Source organism: Bubalus bubalis, chromosome 20 (assembly GCF_019923935.1).
Source record: "Bubalus bubalis isolate 160015118507 breed Murrah chromosome 20, NDDB_SH_1, whole genome shotgun sequence".
In the NCBI taxonomy this organism is placed as follows: domain Eukaryota; kingdom Metazoa; phylum Chordata; class Mammalia; order Artiodactyla; family Bovidae; genus Bubalus; species Bubalus bubalis.
Genome location: NC_059176.1, coordinates 11544894 through 11568834, shown reverse-complemented (window position 1 = coordinate 11568834; position 23941 = coordinate 11544894). Strand labels below are relative to the sequence as shown.

The 23941-nt window shown below is 46.2% G+C and overlaps 1 protein-coding gene across 1 annotated transcript; it reads right to left on the bottom strand.

The window, feature by feature from the left end:
• Positions 1 to 3947: 3947 nt before the first annotated feature.
• Positions 3948 to 6157, bottom strand: LOC102409513 (interferon alpha-inducible protein 27-like protein 2). Its single transcript, XM_006060749.3, has 4 exons — positions 6033 to 6157; positions 5870 to 5899; positions 4949 to 5110; positions 3948 to 4168 (listed from the first exon to the last, which is right to left on the bottom strand). The coding sequence occupies exons 1-4, from the start codon at positions 6037 to 6039 to the stop codon at positions 3966 to 3968; spliced, it is 402 nt and encodes a 133-aa protein (XP_006060811.1). The 5' UTR covers positions 6040 to 6157; the 3' UTR covers positions 3948 to 3965.
• Positions 6158 to 23941: the final 17784 nt, after the last annotated feature.

Genomic DNA, 23941 nt, shown 5'->3' with positions numbered 1-23941 from the left:
AGAGACTCAAGGAACCAAAGGGGCCCCATGGCTGGTCTGAGACTGTGGAAAAGGGAGGTGGGGGAGGGTAGCGGGCCCAGGCAGGATATGGACTGAAGTGCCAAGACGACCATGGAATCTGCACTGGGGGAGGGAGGAAAGGGCTTCTGTTTCTTTGATGCCCCACCCTCTGTCCTCCTGAGTCCCCCCAGCAATTTCCGAGACACCGCTGGGGCACCCTAACCACCCCCATGTTCATGCATGCATGCTAAGTTGTATCTGACTCTTTGAGACCCTATGGACTGCAACCCTTCAGGCTCCTCTGATCACGGGATTCTCCAGGCAAGAATACTGGAGTGGGTTGCCATTTCCTCCTCCAGGGGATCTTCTGACTCAGATCAAACTCTGTGTCTCTTACCCCCAGAGCAATTCTAAAAGCACTGGGACAAGAGCAGCAGCAAACAACAGTAAAAACGTATTTACTCTGGTTAAGACCCTGCGCGTGACGCATCACAGAAAATCCACACACTATTCCAAGAAAGGTCACACTGCCGCCCCTGTTTTTATAGACGTTCAAAGAACCTGTAAGACACGACCCCAAGTCCCTGACTCCGGCTGCTATTGAAGACGTGCTTCTTTCCATAACTCACATTTTCTTGGTGCGTTATTTCCAGAAGTTCTAGAGCCTTTACCTGGCTCGCTGCCCATCAGCTCTGTCCCAGCTGCCTGCTCAAGCAATCAGCTTGTGTTCAGGGAGATAAAATAGCTTTCATAATAACTCAAATAATTTCAAAGTGATGAAGAGACCTGAGGTTGGGGAGGGATACACTTAAACAATTACAACCCTTGTCCAGCCAGCCTCCGCCAGACATTCTTGAGTGACTTTGGAAATAGGAATTTTCCAGCAGAAAAGGAAACTGAAAAGGAAAGGGAAACTGAAATTGTGCCAGGCTTTCCCTGACAAGCTACAGAATATAGGGACTGTCCGCTGGTTTGCGTGATTGCCCTCAAGGGCCTTGACCCATGGCTTTGTGCAGGGTAGCGTTTCCCAGATCTTGGCTCCTTGTCTGCCGATGAGGAATGGAAATATGGAGATAGAGTTAGGAGGGAAAAGAAAAGAGCAGCTTTATTTATTTATTTATTTTTGAAGCACAAGAGGGAAACACAGTTGGCTAGAACCTCAAGAACTGTGCACCCCCTCTCTGGAAATAGGGAGAGGTTTTCTATCATCATTCTTTCTCCTTTTGCAAGGTTTTGAAATGGCCACAGCATTTAGGCAATTGAGGAACTGGGTCTGGTGTCCCTAAATCTATTGTCTCCTGACCTTTTTTTTTTCACCCCCTTGAAATGCAGAATGCTGCAAGAGAGTATAGGGAGAGAAGAATGCCAGGTGCAGAATACAACTTATTTGAAGTCAGAGAGTAATTAGCTTTGTGTAACTTTGTGAAGGGCAAGTCTAGCTACAAGTATTTGTTAGTGTTAATAGTAACAGCTAAAGAATAACCAAGATTGTTTAACTCTTGAAGATCTATTTAGCTGGTATGTGCTGGTATGTGACCTCTGGAGGTGGGGAGTTATCCCCCAAAACTAAAACCCGTCCCTGGCTGGGGGCTATTCTGGGTGGTGGGGGGGGGACACCTGACACCTCCAGCCTGTCTTGTAGCCCCCAGGGGCAGGCACTGGGAGCCAGTGCTCGGGAGACCTGGACAAAGCTCCCACAGGATCTGTTGCTCTAGCGAAGTGGAGAGAGTGGTGAACCAGGATTTATGCCGGGCCCTGCACGAGGTGACAGGGAGGAGAGGCAGGGGCGAGGAGGGGGCTTCTCAGGTGGCTCAGTGATAAAGAATCCACCTGCCAATGCAGAAGACGCAGATTCGACCCCTGCGCCGGGCAGACCCCCGCACAGTCTGGCATGACTGAGCACGCATGCATTGCCGCGCGAGAGGTCGATCTGATCAGGAGTTCAGCTGGGGGGTTGGAGTTCTTGTTCCTATGGCTGCCGTCTGTGACCCAGCAACTTCACATCTGGGTTCCCTGGCCTTCCCGCCTGGCGGCCAGGGCCGAGGCGTTCTCTCTGGCCCCAGCGGGTCTCAGTCTTTGCAGGCGCTGTGGACCTGGACTTGGGGGCGCTGTTTTCTGATTACCGTTCTCCTCCCGCTGCTGCCCCAGTGGTGGGCGGAGCCTTACTATCCCAGTCCAGAAAGTTTAGCACCCCAATTTCAGGGGGAAAGGTTTTTTTTTTCTCTTTTTCTTTCCCGTCTACAGTGATCTTCACCTGTGCTCTGCGGACTACAGTTTACTCTCCTTGCCCTTGCAGAATAAGGCTTTTGTTCCCTAGGGGGTGGGGCTGCAGCTCCCCTCTGCCAGTCTTGCCTCAATGAGGGACGTTTTCCTTGGGTTTCTTCCTGTCTCCAGTCTTTCTTGGGAGCACCCAGTGTGTCGTTGGGAGAAGAACCTTCAGGCTGGCCTGAAGCATCCATCCTTGCGACTGTAGCTCCCCAGGGCCCGCTGCACTCACGCAAGCCTCTCCTTGCCCTTGAGTGATCAGTTAAGGCTTTCAGCTGAACTTGCACCCCCCTGCACCGGCCTCAGCTCCCTCCTGTGGCCTGCCCAGGGTGGTCTCCAGGGCTCTCCTTGGAGGAACCTGACCTCCCTGAGAATTCAGGCCTGTCTGGTGGGCCCCTCTTCAGCTCTTTCAGGGGTTCAAGGAAAGTTATGCTGTTGTAAGTTTTCTGGCTTTTCTTATTGTTGGGGGGAGTAACACTCTCTCCAGCTTCCTGTGTCCTAAGCAGCCCCTCCTTCTTCATAGGGTCAGGAGCAGCAGTTTTAGAACTGATTATCTCCTCCTTTAAAGAGACTCCAGAGAATGAGGCCTCTCTGGAAGGGAGAGCTCACTCTGGGTGGGAATGGAGTCTCAGGGGAGACCAAGAACCCTTTTCGCCAGGGGAGGAACTGGTAAATGCTAGTTCCCCTTCAATTTTCCAGACACAAAGCATAGGGACCACTCCTGACCGCATCTCTTCCTCTCGAGGTACCCACTGTAACACTTGGCACATGGCACTGTCCTTGTCCTGGTGGTCTGCTGGTCAGCCTCCCCACAGCATTCTGAGAAAGGCTGGGGCCCTGATCACCTCTGGATGTCCAGTGTCCATTAATGAGGAAGGGCAGAGGGATCTGGGGTCAGTGGCTCTATATGCATCCTGGATACCCCTCATCTCTGCCTACCTAGGAATCTCTGTCAACCCCACCATTGAGTGTGACCTCCTAAATGGCTCAGTGGTAAAGAATCCACCTACCAATTCAGGAGACAACGGAGACGTGGGTTTGATCCCTGGGTGGGGAAGATCCCCTGGAGGAGAAAATAGCAACCCACCCCTGTATTCTTGCTTGGGAAACCCTACGGACAGAGAGGCCTGGTGGGCTTTAGTCCAGGTGGTTGCAAAGAATTGGATACAACTGAGCAACTAAGCACTCAAGCATCATTAAGTGAGTGGTAGACTGAGACCCACTGATGGCCCACGAATGGCCCTGGTTATACAGCCCATGCTCTGTAAGATGGGGACCAACGAGAGCCTCCTACCAAGTGATACTGTGCTTGATCAGCTGCCCACCCCCTTCTGCCCCCCACCAGAAGACAGGTTGGGAGTGTGGTGGTTCAGTCGCTAAGTCATGTCCGACTCTGTAACCCTATGGACTGTAGCCCACCAGGCTCCTCTGTCCATGGGATTTCCCAGGCAAGAACGCAGGAGTGGGTTGCTACATCCTTTTTTCCAGGGGATCTTCCTGACCCCAGGGATTGCACTCATGTCTCCCGCATTGGCAGGTGGATTCTTTACCACTGAGTCACCTGGGAAGCCCATCAGGTTAGGAGAATGGGGAGAAATCGAAACTTCCAGTTCACAATTCACACTCCCCTCCACTGCCCCCCCACCCCCACCCCAGGGCTGCAAGGAGCGAAGACAGAGAGGTACATCTGCAGATGATCTTTATTTCTCATGCTTCTCTGGCCCGAGAGGAGGTTTTGGAGGCTCGACTTGGGGTACGTTTTCTCCTGGCTGCTCCCCTTCAGGTCTGGGTCCACCTGGAGGAGGGGAAGGAGATGCCCTTTTGGCCCCTCCAAGCAAAGCCCCAAAAGCTGATCCAACGGAGCCCAGGAGGATGTTGGATGATGTGGAGAGTCCAGCTGCCCCTGTGGGATAGAAAGAGGGTGAGGTCAGGAAGGGTGCAGTGGCTGGGACCCCCTCAGAAGGCCTGAGGCCCAGAGATCCCACATGGATGCCTTCTCTAGGTCCTGAATCCCCCAGGGCTCTGCTTTGGGCAGAGGGAGCTAGAGGTGGCTGAAAGAGAGAGAGAAGTGGGTGAATTCATGGGAGAGTCAGCCACAGACCCCAAAAGCGACAGGTCCCACTGAGGCTCAGAGAGGGGAAGGGATCTGCCAAGGCCACTCAGGTGTCAGATTTGGGCAGGGCTAGACCCTGCCCACGCTTCCCTGGTGGCTCCATGGTAAAGAAACTGCCAATGCAGGAGACGCTGGTTTGATTCCTGGGTTGGGAAGATCCACTGGAGAAGGAGATGGCAACCCACTCTGGCATTCTTGCCTGAGAAATTCCAAGGACAGAGGAGCCTGGTGGGCTACAGTCCATGGGGTCACAAAGAGCCGGACATGACTTAGCGATTAAACAACAAAAACAAAGACCTAGAGCCCAGCTATCACAAACCCTGGGATCCCTCCCTTCTTCTCTTTCCCAAGACCCCCTCACTCCTCCACTCCACTCCTGCCTGCAAGGCTCACCCAGGACTCAGGGAAAACAGTGAGGGAGAGACGGAGAACCAGGGACATTGAGGACCATGAAACTGGAGGGGAGAGACCGGCCCTCCCGCAGGCTTAGCCTCGGGCAGACTCTTGTGCTGGTCGGACCCTCCCCGCCCCCTCTGTTCCCCCCGCCCTGCATCCTGCCCGGACCCTTACCCACGGACTGGAGAGTGGCCACCAGGCTGCCGGCCCCAACTCCGCCCCCATTGGCCACGGCGGCCGCTGACATCATTTTGGCCGCTAAGGAGGAGGCAGCGATTCCAGCCCCCGTGAAGCCCACAGCGCCCAGCACCGCGGGCACTGCCGCCACAGCCAGGGCTGCAGGGAGAGAGGAGCTTTGGGGGGTCGGGGACATGGGCTCAGGGGAGTGGACCCCCTTTTAGGGATCCTTGACAGTTTCTGGGGACTGTCTGCTGGGAGCAGACGCGAGACAGCCGCTTGGAGAAGGGTCCGAAGGTAAAGAAAAACGTGTGGGAGGGGAGTTGTGGAGCCAGCTAGGGACAGTAGTTTAGGGGAGGCACCTATTTGAGTCTTTAACTTGCTGTGTGACAACCGGGAAGTCACTACCCCTCCCTGGGCTTCAGGTCTGTGTGCGTGTGTATCAGTGTCCTGCTACTGCTAAGTCACTTCAGTTGTGTCCGACTCTGTGCGACCCTGTAGACGGCAGCCCACCAGGCTCCCCCGTCCCTGGGATTCTCCAGGCAAGAACACTGGAGTGGGTTGCCATTTCCTTCTCCAATGCATGAAAGTGAAAAGTGAAAGTGAAGTCGCTCAGTCGTGTATCAGTGTAGGGGTGAACTAAACCAATAAACCACTGCTGTTTTTAGCAGCAAATACCCTTTCAAATGAAATCTTCTCTACATGCTTTTTACATATAAGGACTAGAGGAGCAGCTACGTCGGGGATCGCGGGTTCCTCTTCCTAGGGAGTACCGCTCTCGGTCCCTAAGAGTCACCCCGGCGGCTCCGGGAGTGGAGGGGGCGGGGGGGGGGGGCTCTCTGAGGCCTCCCATCCATCCCCGGGCCGGGCCAGGTGAAGGCCTGGTGATGCAGGGATGCAGGGACGCAGGGAAGTCACCTCCTCCGATCGCAGCGGCCGCCGCTCGTTCTTGAGAGAGAGGAGAGAGAGAGTTGGTTGAAGTATTGAGGGAAAGAAGCGAGTCCTCTGGCCCTTGGTGGGTTGGGGTCTGGGAGGGCCGCCCCCTGCCCAGGACGTCCCCTGATGGGAAGGAGAAACTCACTTATCATGGTGACGCCCTCTTCGCAGCAGCTGAGCTCAGGAAATGACTCAGCTCCAGGAGGTGCTGTGATTGTCCAAAGAACCAATGGGGACGCGGCCGGCCCCTCGCAGCATCTCTGCCCCAATTAGACGCAGGAAAGTACTTTCTGCTCGCCTGTTCGCCCGCCCCCACCCGCTTCCCATCCCTACGCCGGGGTCTTACTCGCCCGTTCCCACCTTCACCCCACTGGTCCTTCCCTTCACCAGCCCCTCTCCTCCGGCTCTCTTCTACCCACCGGTGGTTGCCCTCCCCCGCCCCCAGCTCGAATGGGTTTCTCTCTTGTTTGGTGGCTCCACCAAAAGGAAAAGAACCTTAAAACACCCAAAAGACGCTGCAAGTGGACCGGGGTTCCAAGTGCAACATTGTGCCCCCTGATGACAGAAGAGTTGTTCGCGGCAAACAAACAAACAAACAACCAAACAAAACCCATACACACACACACACACACACACACACACACACACACACAAAATACAGAACGCAGGGAGAAAATTTAATTCACTTCCAGAGGGAGATACTGGGTGATCTTAGTGCATTTCCTTCCAGTCTGTCTCGCCGAGACCACCCCATCTCCATCACTCTCAGAACGTGTAACTCACTTCCAAGTTCCAATCACACTTGCGTGCTACTTTGCAAATTACTTATTTAATCTACCGTTTATATTTCCCCAAGCTGTTTAATAGGCTTCCTTGGTAGCTCAGCTAGTAAAGAATCCGCCTGCAATGCAGGAGACCCCGATTCGATTCCTGGATGGGGAAGATCCCCTGGAGAAGGGATAGGCTACCCACTCCAGTGTTCATGGGCTTCCCTGGTAGTTTAGAGGGTAAAGAATCCGCCTGCAATGCGGGAGACCCAAGTTCCATCCCTGGGTGCGAAGATCCCCTGGAGGAGGGCATAGCAACCCACTCCAGTGTCCTTGCCTGGAAAATCCCCATGGACAGAGGAGCCTGGGGGGCTACTGCCCGTGGGGTCACAAAAAGACACGACTGAGGGACTAAGCACAAGTTGTTTGATATTCTTCAACCGGATTTTTTTAAAAGTTGTTTTTATTGAGGTATAATTTACACGGAATAAAACTCAATGAGGGGCGGGGGGCAGTGTGTTACATGGGACATGCCAGGATTAAGATCCCTGACCAAGGATGGAGCCTGAGACTCCTGCAGTGGAAGGGTGGAGTCTTAACCACGAGACTGCCGGAGAAACCCCCAGACTCAACTTTTGAGTGTGTATTTTTATGAGTTTGGACAAACCTTTACAGTTGTGCAACCGCCAGCTCAGATATAGAACGTTTTCATCACCAATCCCCCTAGTCCCCAGTTCTCTCATGGTTATTTGTAATCAACTTCTCCCTGACCCCAGCCCCTGGCCATTTCTGATGTGTTTTCTGTCCCTACGCATTTGGCTTTTTTTCAGAATTCAATGTGATTTTTCACTTGTCATCAGACATTCTGTCCTGGGGGTAAGCTATAGTTCAAAGCATCGGCCCTGCCCCACACCACCTTTAAGGATTTAAATTTTTGCTCTATAGCTTATCCTGGCTTGAAGTGCTTATGTCATGGTGCTCAAGTATTGTCTGATAATATAGTCCTGGAGGAGGAATTGCTGGGTCAGAAACTATACATTTCTTGTGGCACTTGATAGTTTCTTGTTAGGTTATATTCCAAAAGTATTGCTTCAGTTTATACTCCCTCTAAAAGTATAGGAGGGGATCTATTTTTCTCTACTCCTAACCAACAATTAGCTTTGTCATTAAAACAAAAAAAAACCTTTTCTGATGAAAGATGAAAAAAATGACATTTTAATTTAAATTTCTTTTTTACTGCTAATCAGGCTAAATTATTTTTTTTAATTAATTAATTAGTTTGTTTTTGGTTGCTCTGGTCTTCCTTGCTGCCTGAGGGCTTTCTCTAGTTGCAGGGGATAGACTTCTCATTGCAAGGGCCTCTCCCATTGCAGAGCACAGGCTCTAGGGCATTTGGGCTCAGTCACTGTGGCCCATGGGCTTAGTTGCCCTATGGCATATGGGATCTTCCAGGATCAGGGATCAAACCTGTGTCCCCTGCATTGGCAGGAGGATTCTTAACCATTAAACCATCAGGGAAACCCCAGGCTAAACTACTTCTATGTTACTTAGGCTTATGCAATCTTATTTGTGAATAAGGTCTGGTATTCTTGGGTGTTTCTTCCATGGACGTGTTACATTTTTTCCTTACAGATATAGGAATTTATTTATATTTAGCTATCTTAATTCTTTCTTATAGATGTTGCAAAGTTTTGTTTCCATTTCATCATTGTCTTTTTTTTTCAAGGGGGTAGAGGGACTTTTTTAACACAGAAAAGTTTTTAATATTTATGCTAATATGCCAATACTTTAATTTATTATTTTTGTACATCTAAAAAAATAGCTGTTCCTGCTAGCTGTCAGATACATCATCACCTGTATTTTGAAGGAGTGGGGGTGGCGGTTGTTTTGTGGCTTCACTTTTTAATCCATCTGGAATTTAGTTTGTATATATAGGGTGTTTTACATATCTATGTATGTCTTAGCCAATGAGTTCAGATATAAACACCATTTATTAAACTCCAGCATCATTTATTAAATCATCTTCCATTTCCTCTTTGATTTGAAATTCTAACCTTATACTCAAAATACATATACTTGTGTATAAACCAGTGTATCTGTTTTGGAATATTCTATTCTGTCCTAATGAGGATCTCTTCTGGCAACAATGTAACACCATTTTAATGTTTATACACTTAATATTTGATTTCATGTCTGTGACCATTTTCATTTAGGTTTAAAACACTTCTGATTCTTCCTACTGATTAGTTCTTCAGATGAAATTTACAAATATCTTTTTCAATTTCAGAAAATTTTTTTTTGCTATTTTGATGGAAATTGAGCTAATTTTTAAAATAAATATTCAGGGAGAAATATTTTTACAAAAGCAATTTTTTTATCCAGTAAAATGATAAGTCTTTCTACTTATTCTTTTTCCATATTCCTGGGTAAAATTTTGTCGTTGTTTTTGTATGCGTGTGTGCGTGCTAAGTCGATTCAATTGTGTCCGAATCTTTGCGACCCTAAGGACTGTGACCTGTAAGGTTCCTCTGTCCATGGGATTCTCCAGGCAAGAATACTGGAGTGGGTTGCTGTGCCCTCCTCCAGGGAATCTTCCCCACCAAGGGATCACACTCGCGTCTCTTACTTCTCCACTCTGGCAGGCAGGTTCTTTACCACTATAAGGACTACATATTTTAAAATAAACTTTATTTTCAAATAAAAAATTGCAAAGATAGTACAGAGAGTTCATATATATCCTGCACCCAGTTTTCCCTATTATTAATGTCTTATATTAGTAGGATACACTTGTTACAATGAATGAACCAATGTTGGCATGTTATTATCAAAATCATACTTTATTCAGATTTTCTTATTTTTAACCTAACATCCTTCTGTTCCAGGATCCAGTCCAGGATATCACATGACATTTAGTCTTCATGTCTACTTAGGTATTTCTTTGCTGTGAAAGTTTCTCGTGCTTTCCTTGCTTTTGTTGACCTTAACGTTGAGCAGTACTGGTCAGGTATTTTGGAGAATGTTCCCTCACTGGGATTTGTCTGAAACTCCCCCCCGTAATTAGATAAAAGTCTCATGGAGGAAGATCACAAAGGTAAATTGCCATTCTCATCACAGTGTGTCAAAAGTACATGCTATCAACTTACAACTGTTGGTGTTGATGGTAGACATTTTCACATATTGTGGTATGGGGAAGTCATTTGGCTTATATGGGATTTGGCTTGAACATTATGATAGCTAGAATGACTTGTCTTATGACCTGTCAAATATCTGTGGTGCATCTGCTTCAAGTACCACAAAAGAACGCAATTCCCAGGTTGTTTAGAATGTCCATTTTGGAGATAAGGATAGATGCTTTCCCCCTTCCCGTGACATCAACACAAGACAAGATTCCTTCACTAGATAGCAAGGTCATGTGTATGTGATTGTGGATGCGGTTTCAGTCACATTCCTGCATCACTGAGAACTTAAATTGTCTGAAGTATACAAACTGAAGGATCCTACCAGCCATTCTCAAAATAGTATCTGCTAGCGCCAGCTGCCACCTTAGAGTCTCAAGGTCTTTCCTGGTAACCATGAAACCATTTTGGACCCCAGGCAATTCTTGCTTAAGAAGGACCCTTCTTACCAACTGTGCTGAGGGCACCCAGAGAACTCACAAAGGGAGGCAAAGTTGGAGCCAGGCATTCAACTTCTGGATTTGCTGTCAGGGGGATGAACCATGCTTTTCTCTCTGATCAAAGCTTGCTGGCCTTTAGCAAAGGACCAACATACTCAGAGATGCAGATCTTGGGCAAGAAAAGAAGCACAAAAAGGGTCCAACTGATGAGTGATGACTTCAGCCCCAGTGAATGTTGTGGTTGGAGGGGTGAAGGTAAGAGAGTCTGGGAGCCCAGCCCATCCACTGGTCAGCTGGGAAGACAGAAGCCCATAGATGGGGACGCCTGCCTGAGGTCACTCTGCTTGTTGTGGACAGTGCCAGGGGGGCCAGGGTAATGGCATCTCAATTTTAGTCTCAAAAATTTCCCTCTGCTTCACCTCTTTGCCTTTTCATAGGCCAGATCTTGTGTGACTTTTTTTTTTGTCTGCATCACAAGGCTTACAGAATCTGAATTCCCAGACCAGGGATTGAACTCATGCCCTTTGCAGTAGAAGCGCAGAGTCCAAACCACTGGACCACCAGGGAATCCTTTCGTGTGACTTTTCTTAAGCAGGACAAGGGGCTCTGGATTAAAACAGGTGAGAGGACTTCCCTGGTGGCACAGTGGATAAGAATCCACCCACCAAGGCAGGAGACACAAGTTCAATCCTTGGTCTGGGGAGATGCCACATGCCACGGAACAACTAAGCCTGCACACCACAGTTACCGAGCCCACACTCTAGAACCCTTGAGCCACAGCTACTGAGCCCATGAGCTGCAAGTACTGAAGCCCATGCACCTAAAGCCTGTGCTCTGCAACTAGAGAAGCCCCCAGAAGAAGCCTCCACACTGTAATGAAGGGCAGCCCACACTTGCTGCACTAGAGAAAGTCCAGGGGGCAGTGAGGATGCAGTGCAACCAAAACAAAAAATAAATGAATGATTTTCAAAAAGAAGCATTAATCCAGCGCTATGTATCTTTGGTAAACATTTAAAAATAGTTTGTAATGATCTCTACTGTCTTGAAATGGAATTCATAGGTAACGCCATCTTGTTGCTAAGTCATTTCAGTCGTGTCCGACTCTGTGTGACCCTATAGACGGCAACCCACCAGGCTCCGCCGTCCCTGGGATTCTCCGGGCAAGAATACTGGAGTGGGTTGCCATTTCCTTCTCCAATGCATGAAAGTGAAAAGTGAAAGGGAAGTCGCTCAGTACAGGCAAGAGTACTGGAGTGGGGTGCCATCGCCTTCTCCAGTAACACCATCTGCTGCTGCTGCTGCTAAGTCGCTTCAGTCGTGTCCGACTCTGTGCGACCCCATAGACGGCAGCCCACCAGGCTTCCCCGTCCCTGGGATTCTCCAGGCATCTGCTGCTGCTGCTGCTAAGTCGCTTCAGTCGTGTCCGACTCTGTGCGACCCCATAGACAGCAGCCCACCGGGCTTCCCCATCCCTGGGATTCTCCAGGCAAGAACACTGGAGTGGGTTGCCATTTCCTTCTCCAGTGCATGAAAGTGAAAAGTGAAAGTGAAGTCGCTCAGTCGTGTCCGACTCTAGCGACCCCATGGATTGCAGTCTACCAGGCTTCTCCGTCCATGGGATTTTCCAGGCAAAAGTACTGGAGTGGGGTGCCATTGCCTTCTCCGCCCCAGGCATCTAGCTACACACAAAAAACATGCCAACAATTTCCCAAGATGTCCCCTAGGTGGCAGTACCATCCCAGTTAAAAACTAACATTTAAGACAGTTAAAAAACCTGGAATGCTTTTAACTATTTAAAAATGAAATAAAATTAATAAAACCAATGATATTAATATTTTAGGCATTCTTTTAAGAATAATTTGTGCATATTGAACATTTAACTTATGCGTAAGAATGTGGTATATGTGCCATTTGAGTTATGATCCCAATTTTGATGGTATACTTTGGCAAGAGGTTTCATCTTGTGATTATAAAGACGAAAAATATTATATTTAAAACCAATTTTATAAGGAAAACTTAAAGTTCAAAATTGTATAAGATAAACCATATGCTGGGCCATAAAGCAAATCAATAAATTTCCAAAGACTGTGCACAGAGCACATTATCTGACCACAAAAGTGTTAAATTAGGACAGAGGAGCCTGGTAGGCTGCAGTCCATGGGGTCACTAAGAGTCGGGCACGACTGAGCGACTTCCCTTTCACTTTTCACTTTCATGCATTGGAGAAGGAAATGGCAACCCACTACAGTATTCTTGCCCGGAGAATCCCAGGGACAGAGGAGCCTAGTGGGCTGCTGTCTATGGGGTCACACAGAGTCGGACATGACTGAAGCGACTTAGCAGCAGCAGCAACAATAAGATATTTAGAAATTTCTCAAATATATGGAAAAGAACAGCATAATTGTAAGTAATCCAATTGTAAGTAATCCAAAAATAGGACAGATTAGAAAGTCACAAGTGAAATTAGAAAATATTTTTAGTTGATTAGATAAAACACTAAAATTTGTGGGACACAATTAATTAGTACATAGAAATTTTTTTTACAGTTTTAAATATTCATATTAGAAAAAAGATTTAAAATAAATTAGCTAAGTTTCCAAATTAAGAGGCTCAAATTAAACCCAAAGTAAGTAGAAGGAAAGACATATAACAGAAACTAATGAAATAGAAAGCAAACAATAGGGAAAAAATGCACAAACTCAACCTTTTTATAGTAAAACATTAGAAAAAAATATATCCAGAGTTTTCCTTGATCAAGAAAAAAATGAGAGAAAACAAAAACTACCATCATAAAGAATGAAAGGATAGTTCTCACAGTGAAAGGATAAGAAGGAACTATAACCAGCTTTATGTCTGTACACGTGATAATATAAATAAATGGATGCATTCCTTGAGAAATAACAAACTGACCCAAGAAGAGATAGAAAACCTGACAGACTCTGTGTGTGTGTGTGTGTGTGTGTGTGTGCACGTGCACGCGTTAGTCGCTCAGTTGTGTCCGACTCTTTGCAACCCCAAAGACGGTAGCCTGACAGGCTCCTCTGTCCATGGGATTCTCCAGGCAAGAATACTGGAGTGGCTTGCCATTTGCTTCTCCAGAGGATTTTCCTGACCCAAGGATCAAACCCTGGTCTCTTGCATTGCAGGCAGATGCTTTACCATTTGAGCTTCAGGGATAGGGGGAAAGATTCTCTATACTGAATTAATTTAATATGTCATTTAAATTATTCCCAGAAAAAATTCCAAGCCCAGATAGCTTCACTGATGAAGTCTTCAGATATTTAAAGGGAGAAAAGCTACCAAGTTTATACAAACTTTTTCAGAAAATGGAAAAGAGAAATTTTCCATAACTCACTTTGTGACGTCAATATAGCCTTATTATCAAAATTTAACAAAAGCATTGCAGAAAAAGAAAACTATAGAGCAATATCCCTTAAAAACTTGGATGCAAGTAACTTGAACAAAATATTAGCAAATTAAATCTACCAATATATAAAAAAGACAATGTCATGAAGTAGTGAAGTTTATCCTGGCAAATAAGGCTAGCCCAATATTTGAAAATGAGTTAAGTAACTTCCCACATGTACAGAAATAGAGAAAAAAATAATATTCTTATTTAGTAGATGCTTTGATTAAAAATTCTAAACAATTTAGAAATAAAAAGAAACTTCTGCAATCTTACAAATGTTTTCTATGGGAAAAAAAATTCAACAAGAAACATCATTCTTAATCCTGCTATATTGAGTGCATTCCCATTTCTGTTGGGAGGAGGCAGGGTGCCCACTCTCACCACCTCTGTTTGGTATTTCCCTGGACATCCTAACCTGTGGAGTGAAGAAAGTGGGGAGGGGGAGGAGGAAGTAAGGCATGAAGATTGGAAAGGAAAAAGTAAAAACCTTTTTCATGTACAACATGATTGTTTATGTAGTGAGTCCAAAGGAATCCACAAAAAACTGCTAGAAGCAACTTAAAATATTGCAAAAATCAGTTGTATTTATAAATACTACCAACTAAAGTAAAAGTGACACGGCATCAAAGCATCTTCCAAATGACACCTGCAATATCATCAAAACCGTACAGTACTTAGGAATATATTATCAAAACATATGCATGATGTGTACAGTGAGACTAGAAAACATTGCTGAGAGGAATGAAAGGGAACCTGAAAAATGGAAAGGCAAACCATAGCATGGGTTGGAAGGCTGGATTTTAAGCTATCGATGCTTAAAATTGACCACAAATTGACCTACAGATTCAATGTGATCCACTAATGTCTCTCCCAGGTTTTTGCTCAAGAGAAATGAAGATATATGTCACACTTCTGGACTTGTATACAGAGGCCAAAACAACTTTATTCAGAATAGCCCCGTGTGAAAAGAATCCAAGATGTACAGTAACAAGTGGATTATACAAGCAGTCCATGTTCATTGAACTTTTAAACATTATTACATATGCAAAGTGGAAAAAATTAAAGCCCTCTGTTTCCTATCACTAACCTCTGTTGACGCTTTCAGGTTCAGAGCTCTGTCACTTTGCCTGTCTGGTATGTAGTCCTTGGCTTCCCTGGTGGCTCAGCAGTACCAAAAAAAAAAAAAAAAAAAATCTGCCTGACAGTGCTGGAGATGAGAGTTCAATCCCTGGTTCGGGAAGTTCCTTTGGTGAAGGCAATGGCCACCCACTCCAGTATTCTTGCCAGGAGAATTAGTTAGACAGCGGAGCCTGGTGGGCTACAGTCCACGGGGTCACAAAGAATCTTGACATGACTGAGCAACTAAATGACAATATATAGTCCTTAGGGCTGCCTCTAGCTGAGGTCTCCTGCCACAGCTCTTCTGAAAATTCTACTGAGGTTGAGCCAATCCTCCAAGTCATAATAAAGTGACTAAATTTGCCTGAGATGTGTCATGCTTCAGGAGACGTGGCAGCGCTGGGCACCAGGCCAAGAATTCCGAGTCTCTGCCAGCTTTGCAGACTATCTACAGCTAACCCGCTTGGGTCCGCTGCCGTGGAGTTCCAAGGACCAGCCTTGGGGAGAATTAGATTCCCTGCTTTGTGCGCCCTCTTGTGGCAGCACCTTAAACCGAAGCGCGGTTGCAAGTGAGCTGGATACCATACATACAGCATCCAACTTGAGATGGAGATTCATTTCGTGGGCTGGATCAAACTTGTCATGGATCATAAACTGGAAAAGCTGCAAGGCTAGTTCCCTCTCTTGGAGCAAACTTTTGTATTCGGCAAGGAGAGATCTCTCTATGGAAGAGGTTTTCCAGCGCCTTCTTTTTTTGGATGTCTCCCTGATTGTCACTTACAGCGTTAAATGTTGTTTCTTTCCCATTCACAGGGTGGGCTCCTGGGATGCATGTTCGTGAACATAACCTCACTTCCCAGACCACATTGATCGGATCAGGGCTGGGCACTTGGCAAATCTGGACCAACCAGGGATCTTACCCTGGAAATTTGCAAAGAAAGTGACACAGAGACACTAACTGAGTAACTAGGTGTATAATAAAGGACATGAGAGTTTTAGGGTAGCTGCTTCCTTGGTTCTTCTTTGCCATCTCCATGAGGACTGAGCAGGACAGAAAGCTAATCCATTGATAAGGAGTAACAGGGCAAATGTACAGAAAGAAGCCAGAGTGAGGATGGAGAGAGGCCCCTCTGTGTTCGCAACTTTAGGCCCCACTGATGTCTGGCTGGGAGAAGGCAATGGCACCCCACTCCAGTACTCTTGCCTGGAAAATCCCATGGACGGAGGAGCCTGGTAGGCTGCAGTCCATGGGGTCGCTAAGAGTCGGACATGACTGAGCGATTTCATTTTCACTTTTCACTTTCATACGTTGGAGAAGGAAATGGCAACCCACTCCAGTGATCTTGCCTGGAGAATCCCAGGGATGGCAGAGCCTGGTGGGCTGCCATCTCTGGGGTTGCATAGAGTTGGACACGACTGAAGTGACTTAGCAGCAGCGGCAGATGTCTGGCTGTATCCAGCTTTCAGGCTCTAAGATGCTCCTAGACCTTTTTATTTATGCTTCCCTAGATCTTAAGCTGTCTGAAGTCCTACCACATCCCTCTAGGTGCTGGCCTCTACTGCTATTCAATCATTCTCTCATTTGTTCAGTCATTTAGCAAATAACAATTGACCATTTGTATGTATCAAGTATTGCTATAGAACTTGGGGGAAAAACATGAACAAAAAGAAAAATGTGCTCTCATCTCTCTCACAGAGAGAATAGCAAGTGCAAAGGTCCTGAGGTAGGAGGTGTTTGAAGAGCAGCAGGGAAGCAAGTATGACGAGAGGAGTGAGTGAGGATGGAGATGAGGTCAGAGCTGTGGAGGGAGCGTGGGTTGGGGGAGGCTGTGTGTCTATGTGTGTGGAGGTACCCCAGTGCCTTGTGGGCATTTGAAAGGACTTTGATTCTGCTCTGAGTTAGACAGGAAACAATCAGAGGGGCTAAAGTATGGAAAACTAGGTAGGGTTTAATCCCTGGATTGGGAAGATCCCCTGGAGGAGAAAGTGGCAACCCACTCCAGTATTCTTGGCTGGGAAATCCCATGGACAGAGGAGCCTGGCAGGCTACACTCCATGGGGTCGTAAAGAATCGGACATGACTTAGCAACTGAGCACGTGATTCTAGTACACTTTTTAAAGGTTATGTGTAATCAAACATTGGTGTTCATTTCAGAGTCTGGGAAGATCCATTCACGATGATGAAACTGCAAAAGCATCCCTGGGCAGGTGGCGAACACTCCCTGGAGGGTGCAGGTCTGGGTCCTTGGCAGCAATTGGGATGCATTTGTAGGAAGAATGGGGGCTTAGAGAGGCTGGGCTTGACTTCTGGCTTCTTGACATCCTCAGGTCTTTGTCTATTTGATTTATTCTCTCTTTATTTCCATCTCTCTTCTCCCCAAAGACTGGGAACTGAAAGGTGGGCTGGGCCTGGTCTCCTCCTGCTTGGGAGAAGGGACCCATCACCCTGCCCAGATCTCTCTCATTAGACAAAACTGTGGGGCAAGGGGGAGGGGAGGCCTGCAGTGAGTGAGACAGATCAGGGACCCCCCGGTCTTTGCGTTTTAAATAATTGGGAATCTTACTCGAATTCACAGTATAAATCCTTTCTCCTATTTCATGGACACACAGGGTCTTCCCAGTGGTTCTTTCTTTGTCCCACTTTTGATAGGCATCTGTACTGAGAAGCAATGTCTTTTTTAATATAATTTTATTTATTATTTATTTTTGGCTGTGCCGGTTCTTTGTTGCCGTGAGGGCTTTTCTATGGTTGCAGAGAGAGGGGGACTACTCTTCATTTCGGTGCATGAGTGTCTCAGTGAGGTGGCTTCTCCCACTGGGGACATGGGCTCTGGGATGCACAAGTTGAAGTTCCCAGCCTCTAGAGCTCGGGCTCAGTAGTTGGGCCACACGGGCTTAGTTGCTCCGAGGCATGTGGAATCTTTCCAGACCAGGGATCGAACCCATGTCTCCTGCATTGGCAGGTGGATTCTCTACTGCTGAGCCACGAAGGAAGCCTGAAACAGTGTTTAAATGTAAGAAAAACTGCAGTCCAAGTGCCATGATAAATGACAACAGAGGCTGGAGTGGACGGGGCTGCCCAGAAAGCTGTCGTCCTATCCAAGGGAGGGTCAGATTTGAGCTGCTGCCCTGTGGGATGGGGGTCCAAGAAGGCCAGATCATCTGAATTTTGAAGACAAGTGAAGTCTCCGGAGAGTCTTCCATTGAGCCAGCATCAGCCTCCAAAACAACAGCCACATCCTGGTCATCCCAGCCTTGGGCAGATCTGGCCTGCAGGTCACCAGACCTGGGCCCCAGGCCTCTGGAGAAGGGCTTTCCTCCCCCAGTGTTAGTTTTGCCCCTTGATGCTCAGTTGGGGCCAGGTCTGTGTCCCCCCTGGAATGACCTACCTCCATCTCTTTTGCATGGGAGGGGACTAGCTTATTTTAGAGTTGTCTTGGTCTGTTTCTTGCCATCCTAGAGAATGAGTCAGAGTGCTCATTGGTCTATGGGACAACCTCTCATTGCCTCAAAGTGAAGTTAATGGAGTCTGTATCGAGGTTCAGTTCAGTTCAGTTCAGTCGCTCAGTTGTGTCTGACTCTTTGCAACTCCATGAACTGCAGCATGCCAGGCCTCCCTGTTCATCAGCAACCCTGGAGTTTACCCAAACTCATGTCCATTGAGTCAGTGATGCCATCCAACCATCTCATCCTCTGTCGTCCCCTTCTCCTCCTGCCCTCAATCTTTCCCAGCATCAGGGTCTTTTCAAATCAGTCAGCTCTTCACATCAGGTGTCCAAAATATTGGAGTTTCAGCTTTAGCATCATTCCTTCCAAAGAAATCCCAGGGCCGATCTCCTTTAGAATGGACTGGTTGGATCTCCTTGCAGTCCAAGGGACTCTCAAGAGTCTTCTCCAACACCACAGTTCAAAAGCATCAATTCTTCTGTGCTCAGATTTCTTTATAGTCCAACTCTCACATCCATACATGACCACTGGAAAAACCATAGCCTTGACTAGATGGACCTTTGTTGGCAAAGAAATGTCTCTGCTTTTGAATATGCTATCTAGGTTGGTCATAACTTTCCTTCCAAGGAGTAAGCGTCTTTTAATTTCATGGCTGCAGTCACCATCTGCAGTGATTTTGGAGCCCCCCAAAATAAAGTCTGACACTGTTTCCACTGTTTCCCCATCTATTTGCCATGAAGTGATGGGACCAGATGACATGATCTTCTTTTTCTGAATGTTGAGCTTTAAGCCAACTTTTTCACTCTCCTCTTTCACTTTCATCAGGAGGCTCTTTTGTTCTTCTTCACTTGCTGCCGTAAGGGTGGTGTCATCTGCATATCTGAGGTTATTGATATTTCTCCAAGAAATCTTGATTCCAGCTTGTACTTCCTCAAGCCCAGCATTTCTCATGATGTACTCTGCATATAAGTTAAATAAGCAGGGTGACAATATACAGCTTGACATACTCCTTTTCCTATTTGGAACCAGTCTGTTGTTCTATGTCCAGTTCTAACTGTTGCTTCCTGACCTGCATACAGGTTTCTCAAGAGGCAGGTCAGGTGGTCTGGTATTCCCATCTCTTTCAGAATTTTCCACAGTTTATTGTGATCCACACAGTCAAAGGCTTTGGCATAGTCAATAAAGCAGAAACAGATGTTTTTCTGGAACTCTCTTGCTTTTTCCATGATCCAGTGGATGTTGGCAATTTGATCTCTGGTTCCTCTGTCATTTCTAAAACCAGCTTGAACATCTGGAAGTTCACGGTTCATGTATTGGCAAAGCCTGGCTTGGAGAATTTTGAGCATTACTTTACTAGCGTGTGAGATGAGTGCAATTGTGCGGTAGTTTAAGCATTCTTTGACATTGCCTTTCTTTGGGATTGGAATGAAAATTAATTTTTTCCAGTCCTGTGGCCACTGCTGAGTTTTCCAAATTTGCTGACTTATTGAGTGCAGCACTTTCACACCATCATCTTTTAGGATTTGAAATAGCTCAACTGGAATTCCATCACCTCCACTAGCTTTGTTTATAGTGATGCTTTTTAAGGCCCACTTGACTTCACATTCCAGGATGTCTGGCTCTAGCTGAGTGATCACACCATCATCAGTATCTGGGTTGTAAAGATCTTTTTTGTATAGTTCTTCTGTGTATTCTTGCCACCTCTTCTTAATATCTTCTGCTTCTGTCAGGTCCATACCATTTCTGTCCTTTATTAAGTCCATCTTTTCATGAAAAGTTCCCTTAATTTTCTTGAAGAGATCTCTAGTCTTTCCCATTTTATTGCTTTCCTCTATTTCTTTTCATTGATTGCTGTATTAAGGCGGGGTTTATTTATTCACTCAGCAAATATTTATTTACATTTCCTACATGTCAAACATTGTTTATCCTCAAAGAGACGTTAACAGAGCCTCTGTCAGGAGCCTGTCCCTGAGGAGCGGGTGCAAAACCAGGCAGGTGATCCTGACTATTCAGTGATGCCCTCTTTTCCCACTTTTTCAATCTATTAAAGATGCTGTTGCTGAAAAGTTAATCCCAAGACACAAGTCTTTGTTTGCATAGCATTGGAACCGTTCTTCTATTGTTTGTAATCTCACTACTTAACAACTTCAGTTCAATGGCTCAGTTGTTTAGGAAGGAGTTTCATAATTTTTTTTAAAGTCAGATCAATTCTTCCTACTCTTTGTGACCCTATGGACTATACAGTCCATGGAATTCTCCAGGCCAGAATACTGGAGTGGGTAGCCTTTCCCTTCTCCAGGGGATCTTCCCAACCCAGGGAATCAAACCCAGGTTTCCCATATTGCAGGCGGATTCTTTTCCAGCTGAACCACAAGGGGAGCCCAAGAATACTGGCATCGGTAGCCTATCCATTCTCCAGGGGATCTTTCTGACCCAAGAATCGAACCGGGGTCTCCTGCATTGCAGGCGGATTCTTTACCAACTGAGCTATCACGGGAGTCCACATAACAACTTACCATGATGCTTTAAAAGTCTTGTTACTTGATGTCCAGCACTTGCACAGTGAGACTGCACTCTCTGGAAAAAATTATGAAATTCCTTTCTACCAGTTCTGCCAGGTGATCTTTATACATATCCGGAACCAGCTTTAACTGAAGGAGTCCCACAGTGCTCTGTTGTACAAATAAAACAGAGGCCACTCCTTAGGGTGAGACACTTTTTCATTTTATTTTACAAAGTGACACTGGTTTTTAACATTATATATGTTTCATGTGAACAATATTGTGTTTCTACTTCTGTATGTCTTACAGTGTGCTCACCACCAAAAGTCAGTTTCCATCCATCACTATACAGTCGATCACCCTCCTCTCCCTCCCTTCTGAGAACCACTATCTGGTCTCTGGACATATGTAACTGTTTTTGTTTGATTTGATTTGTTCACTTGGTTGGTTGGCTTTTTATCATTCACATGAGTCAAATCGTATGGTATTTACTCTTTCTCAGTTTGACTTATTTCACTTAGCATAATACCTTCAAGATCCATCCATATTGTTGCAAATGGCAAGATTTCATCTTTTTATACCTGATGGTATTCTAGTCTATATATACACACCATGTCTTCTTTGGCTTCCCAGGTGGATCTAGTGATAAAGAACCTGGCTGCCAATGTAGGAGATGCAGGAGACACAGTTTTGATCTGGAAGATCCCCTGGAGGAGAAAAGGGCAACCCACTCCAGTATTCTTGTCTGGGAAATCCTATGGACAGAGAAGCCTGGTGGGGTACAGTCCAGGGGGGTCACAAAGAGTCGGACATGACTGAGTGACTGAACACACACATGAACACACATGTCTTCTTCAACTGTTCATCCCTTAATGGACACTTAGGTTACTTCCATATCTTTGCTATTGTAAATAATGCTGCAGTGAACATAGGCGTGCATGTATTACTTCAAATTTTTGTATTTGGATAAATACCCAGAAGTGAGATAGCTGGATCATATGGTTCTACTCTGGATTTTTGAGGAATTTTCACACTTTTCCAGAATGACTACCCCAATTTATATTCTCATCAACAGTGCATATGCGATCCCTTTTCTCTACATCATTGCCCAAACTTGTTATTTCTTGTCATTTTGTTTGTTTGTTTGTTTTTTGGCCATGCCACATGCATGCAGGATACCAGTTATCCAACCAGGGATTGAACCCGTGCCCCTGCACTGGGAGCACAGAGTCCTAACCACTGGACCACCAGGGAAGTCCCTCTTGTCTTTTTAGTAACAGCCATTCTGACAGGCATGAGATGATATCAGGATGAGACACTTTACACATGCTCATGTATGAAAGGACTCTTCTGTGGGATATATTTTAGGGGAACTCTCCCCTCAGCTCAGTATGTGAACCGAGAACTTCCAGATGTTCAAGCTGGATTTAGAAAAGAAAGGAACCACAGGTCAAATTGCCAACATCCACTGGATCATAGAAAAAGCAAGAGAATTCCAGAAAAACATCTACTTCTGCTTCATTGACTATACCAAAGCCTTTGACGGTGTGGATCACAACAAACTGGAAAATTCTGAAAGAGATGGGAATACCAGACCACCTTACCTGCCTCTTGAGAAATCTGTATGCAGGTCAAGAAGCAACAGTTAGAACCAGACATGGAACAACAGACTGGTTCCAAATCAGGAAAGGAGTGCATCAAGGTTGTATATTGTCACCCTGCTTGTCTAACTTCTATGAAGAGTACATCAAGTGAAATGCTGGACTGGATGAAGCACAAGTAGAAATCAAGATTGCTGGGAGAAAATCAACAACCTCAGATATGCAGATGACACCACCTCCTTGGAAGAAAAGCTATGACAAACTTAGACAGTGTATTAAAAAGCAGAGACATTACTTTGCCAACAAAGGTCCATCTAGTCAAAGCTATGGTTTTTCCAGTAGTCATGCATGGATGTGAGAGTTGGACCACAAAGAAGGCTGAGCACCGAAGAATTGTTGCTTTTGAACCGTGGTGTTGGAGAAGACTCTTGAGAATCCATTGGATGGCAAAGAGATCAAACCAGTCCATTCTTCCTGAATCTTCATTGGAAGGACTGTAGCTGAAACTGAAGTTCCAGTACTTTGGCCACCTGATGCGAAGAACTGACTCATTTGAAAAGACCTTGATGCTGGGAAAGATTGAAGGCAGGAGGAGAAGGGGATGACAGAGGACAAAATGGCTGGATGACATCACCAACTCAATGGACATGAGTTTGAGCAAGCTCCAGGAGATGATGATGAGCAGGGAGGCTTGGTGTACTACAGTCCATGGAGTCGCAAAGAGTCAGACATGACTGAGCAACTGAACAAGAGAAGACTATGGCTGAAAGCAAAGAGGAACTAAAGAGCCTCTTGAAGAAAGTGAAAGAGGAGAGTGAAAAGGCTGGCTTAAGACTCAACATTCAAAAAACTAACATCATGACAGATTAACAGCTAGAAACTGTGTAGTATAAGTATACCCCATAGGATAATTGGGACTACTATATTTATACTGGGCTTCCCAGGTGGCTCAGTGGTGAAGAATATGTCTGCCAATGCAGGAGGAGATGCAGGTTCAATCCCTGTGTTGAAGATCCTCTGGAGAAGCAAATGGCAACCCACTCCAGTATTCTTGCCTGGGAAGTCCCATGGACAGAGAAGTCTGGTGTGCTGCAGTCCATGGGGTCACAGAGTTAGATACAACTTAGTGACTAAACCACCACCATCATATCTGTGTCTATATTTGCCTATCTATCCAGCTGGTTCCGGTACTCTGGAGAACCCTGATTAATACACCCTGTCTACCCGTTAGACTCCTTCCAACCCTCAGGTTCCTGCCTCCTAAAACCAGGCACCTGCCTTGTCCTTGCCCACCCCATCCCCACCACAGGAAACAAGCTCACTGTAGGTCTCCCTCGCCTCCCTCAACCCAAGACTAACCCTCTGACCAGCCCCGTCCTGCCTTCCAAAGTTGGGCTTGAGTCTCAACAAGATGTAACTTCTGATTCCCCATCTTCCTCTCATCTTGAGTGCAGATACGGGCCTTGTTGGTCCTAAGTCTTGGGTGTTCCTAGCTCTACAGTTGCTTCCCTGCCCTCCTGTGAACTCCACTTCTTCCGGGCTTGGTCTTAGTTTCCCAGGACTATGAACATCTAGTACAACTGGGTGCTGTGGC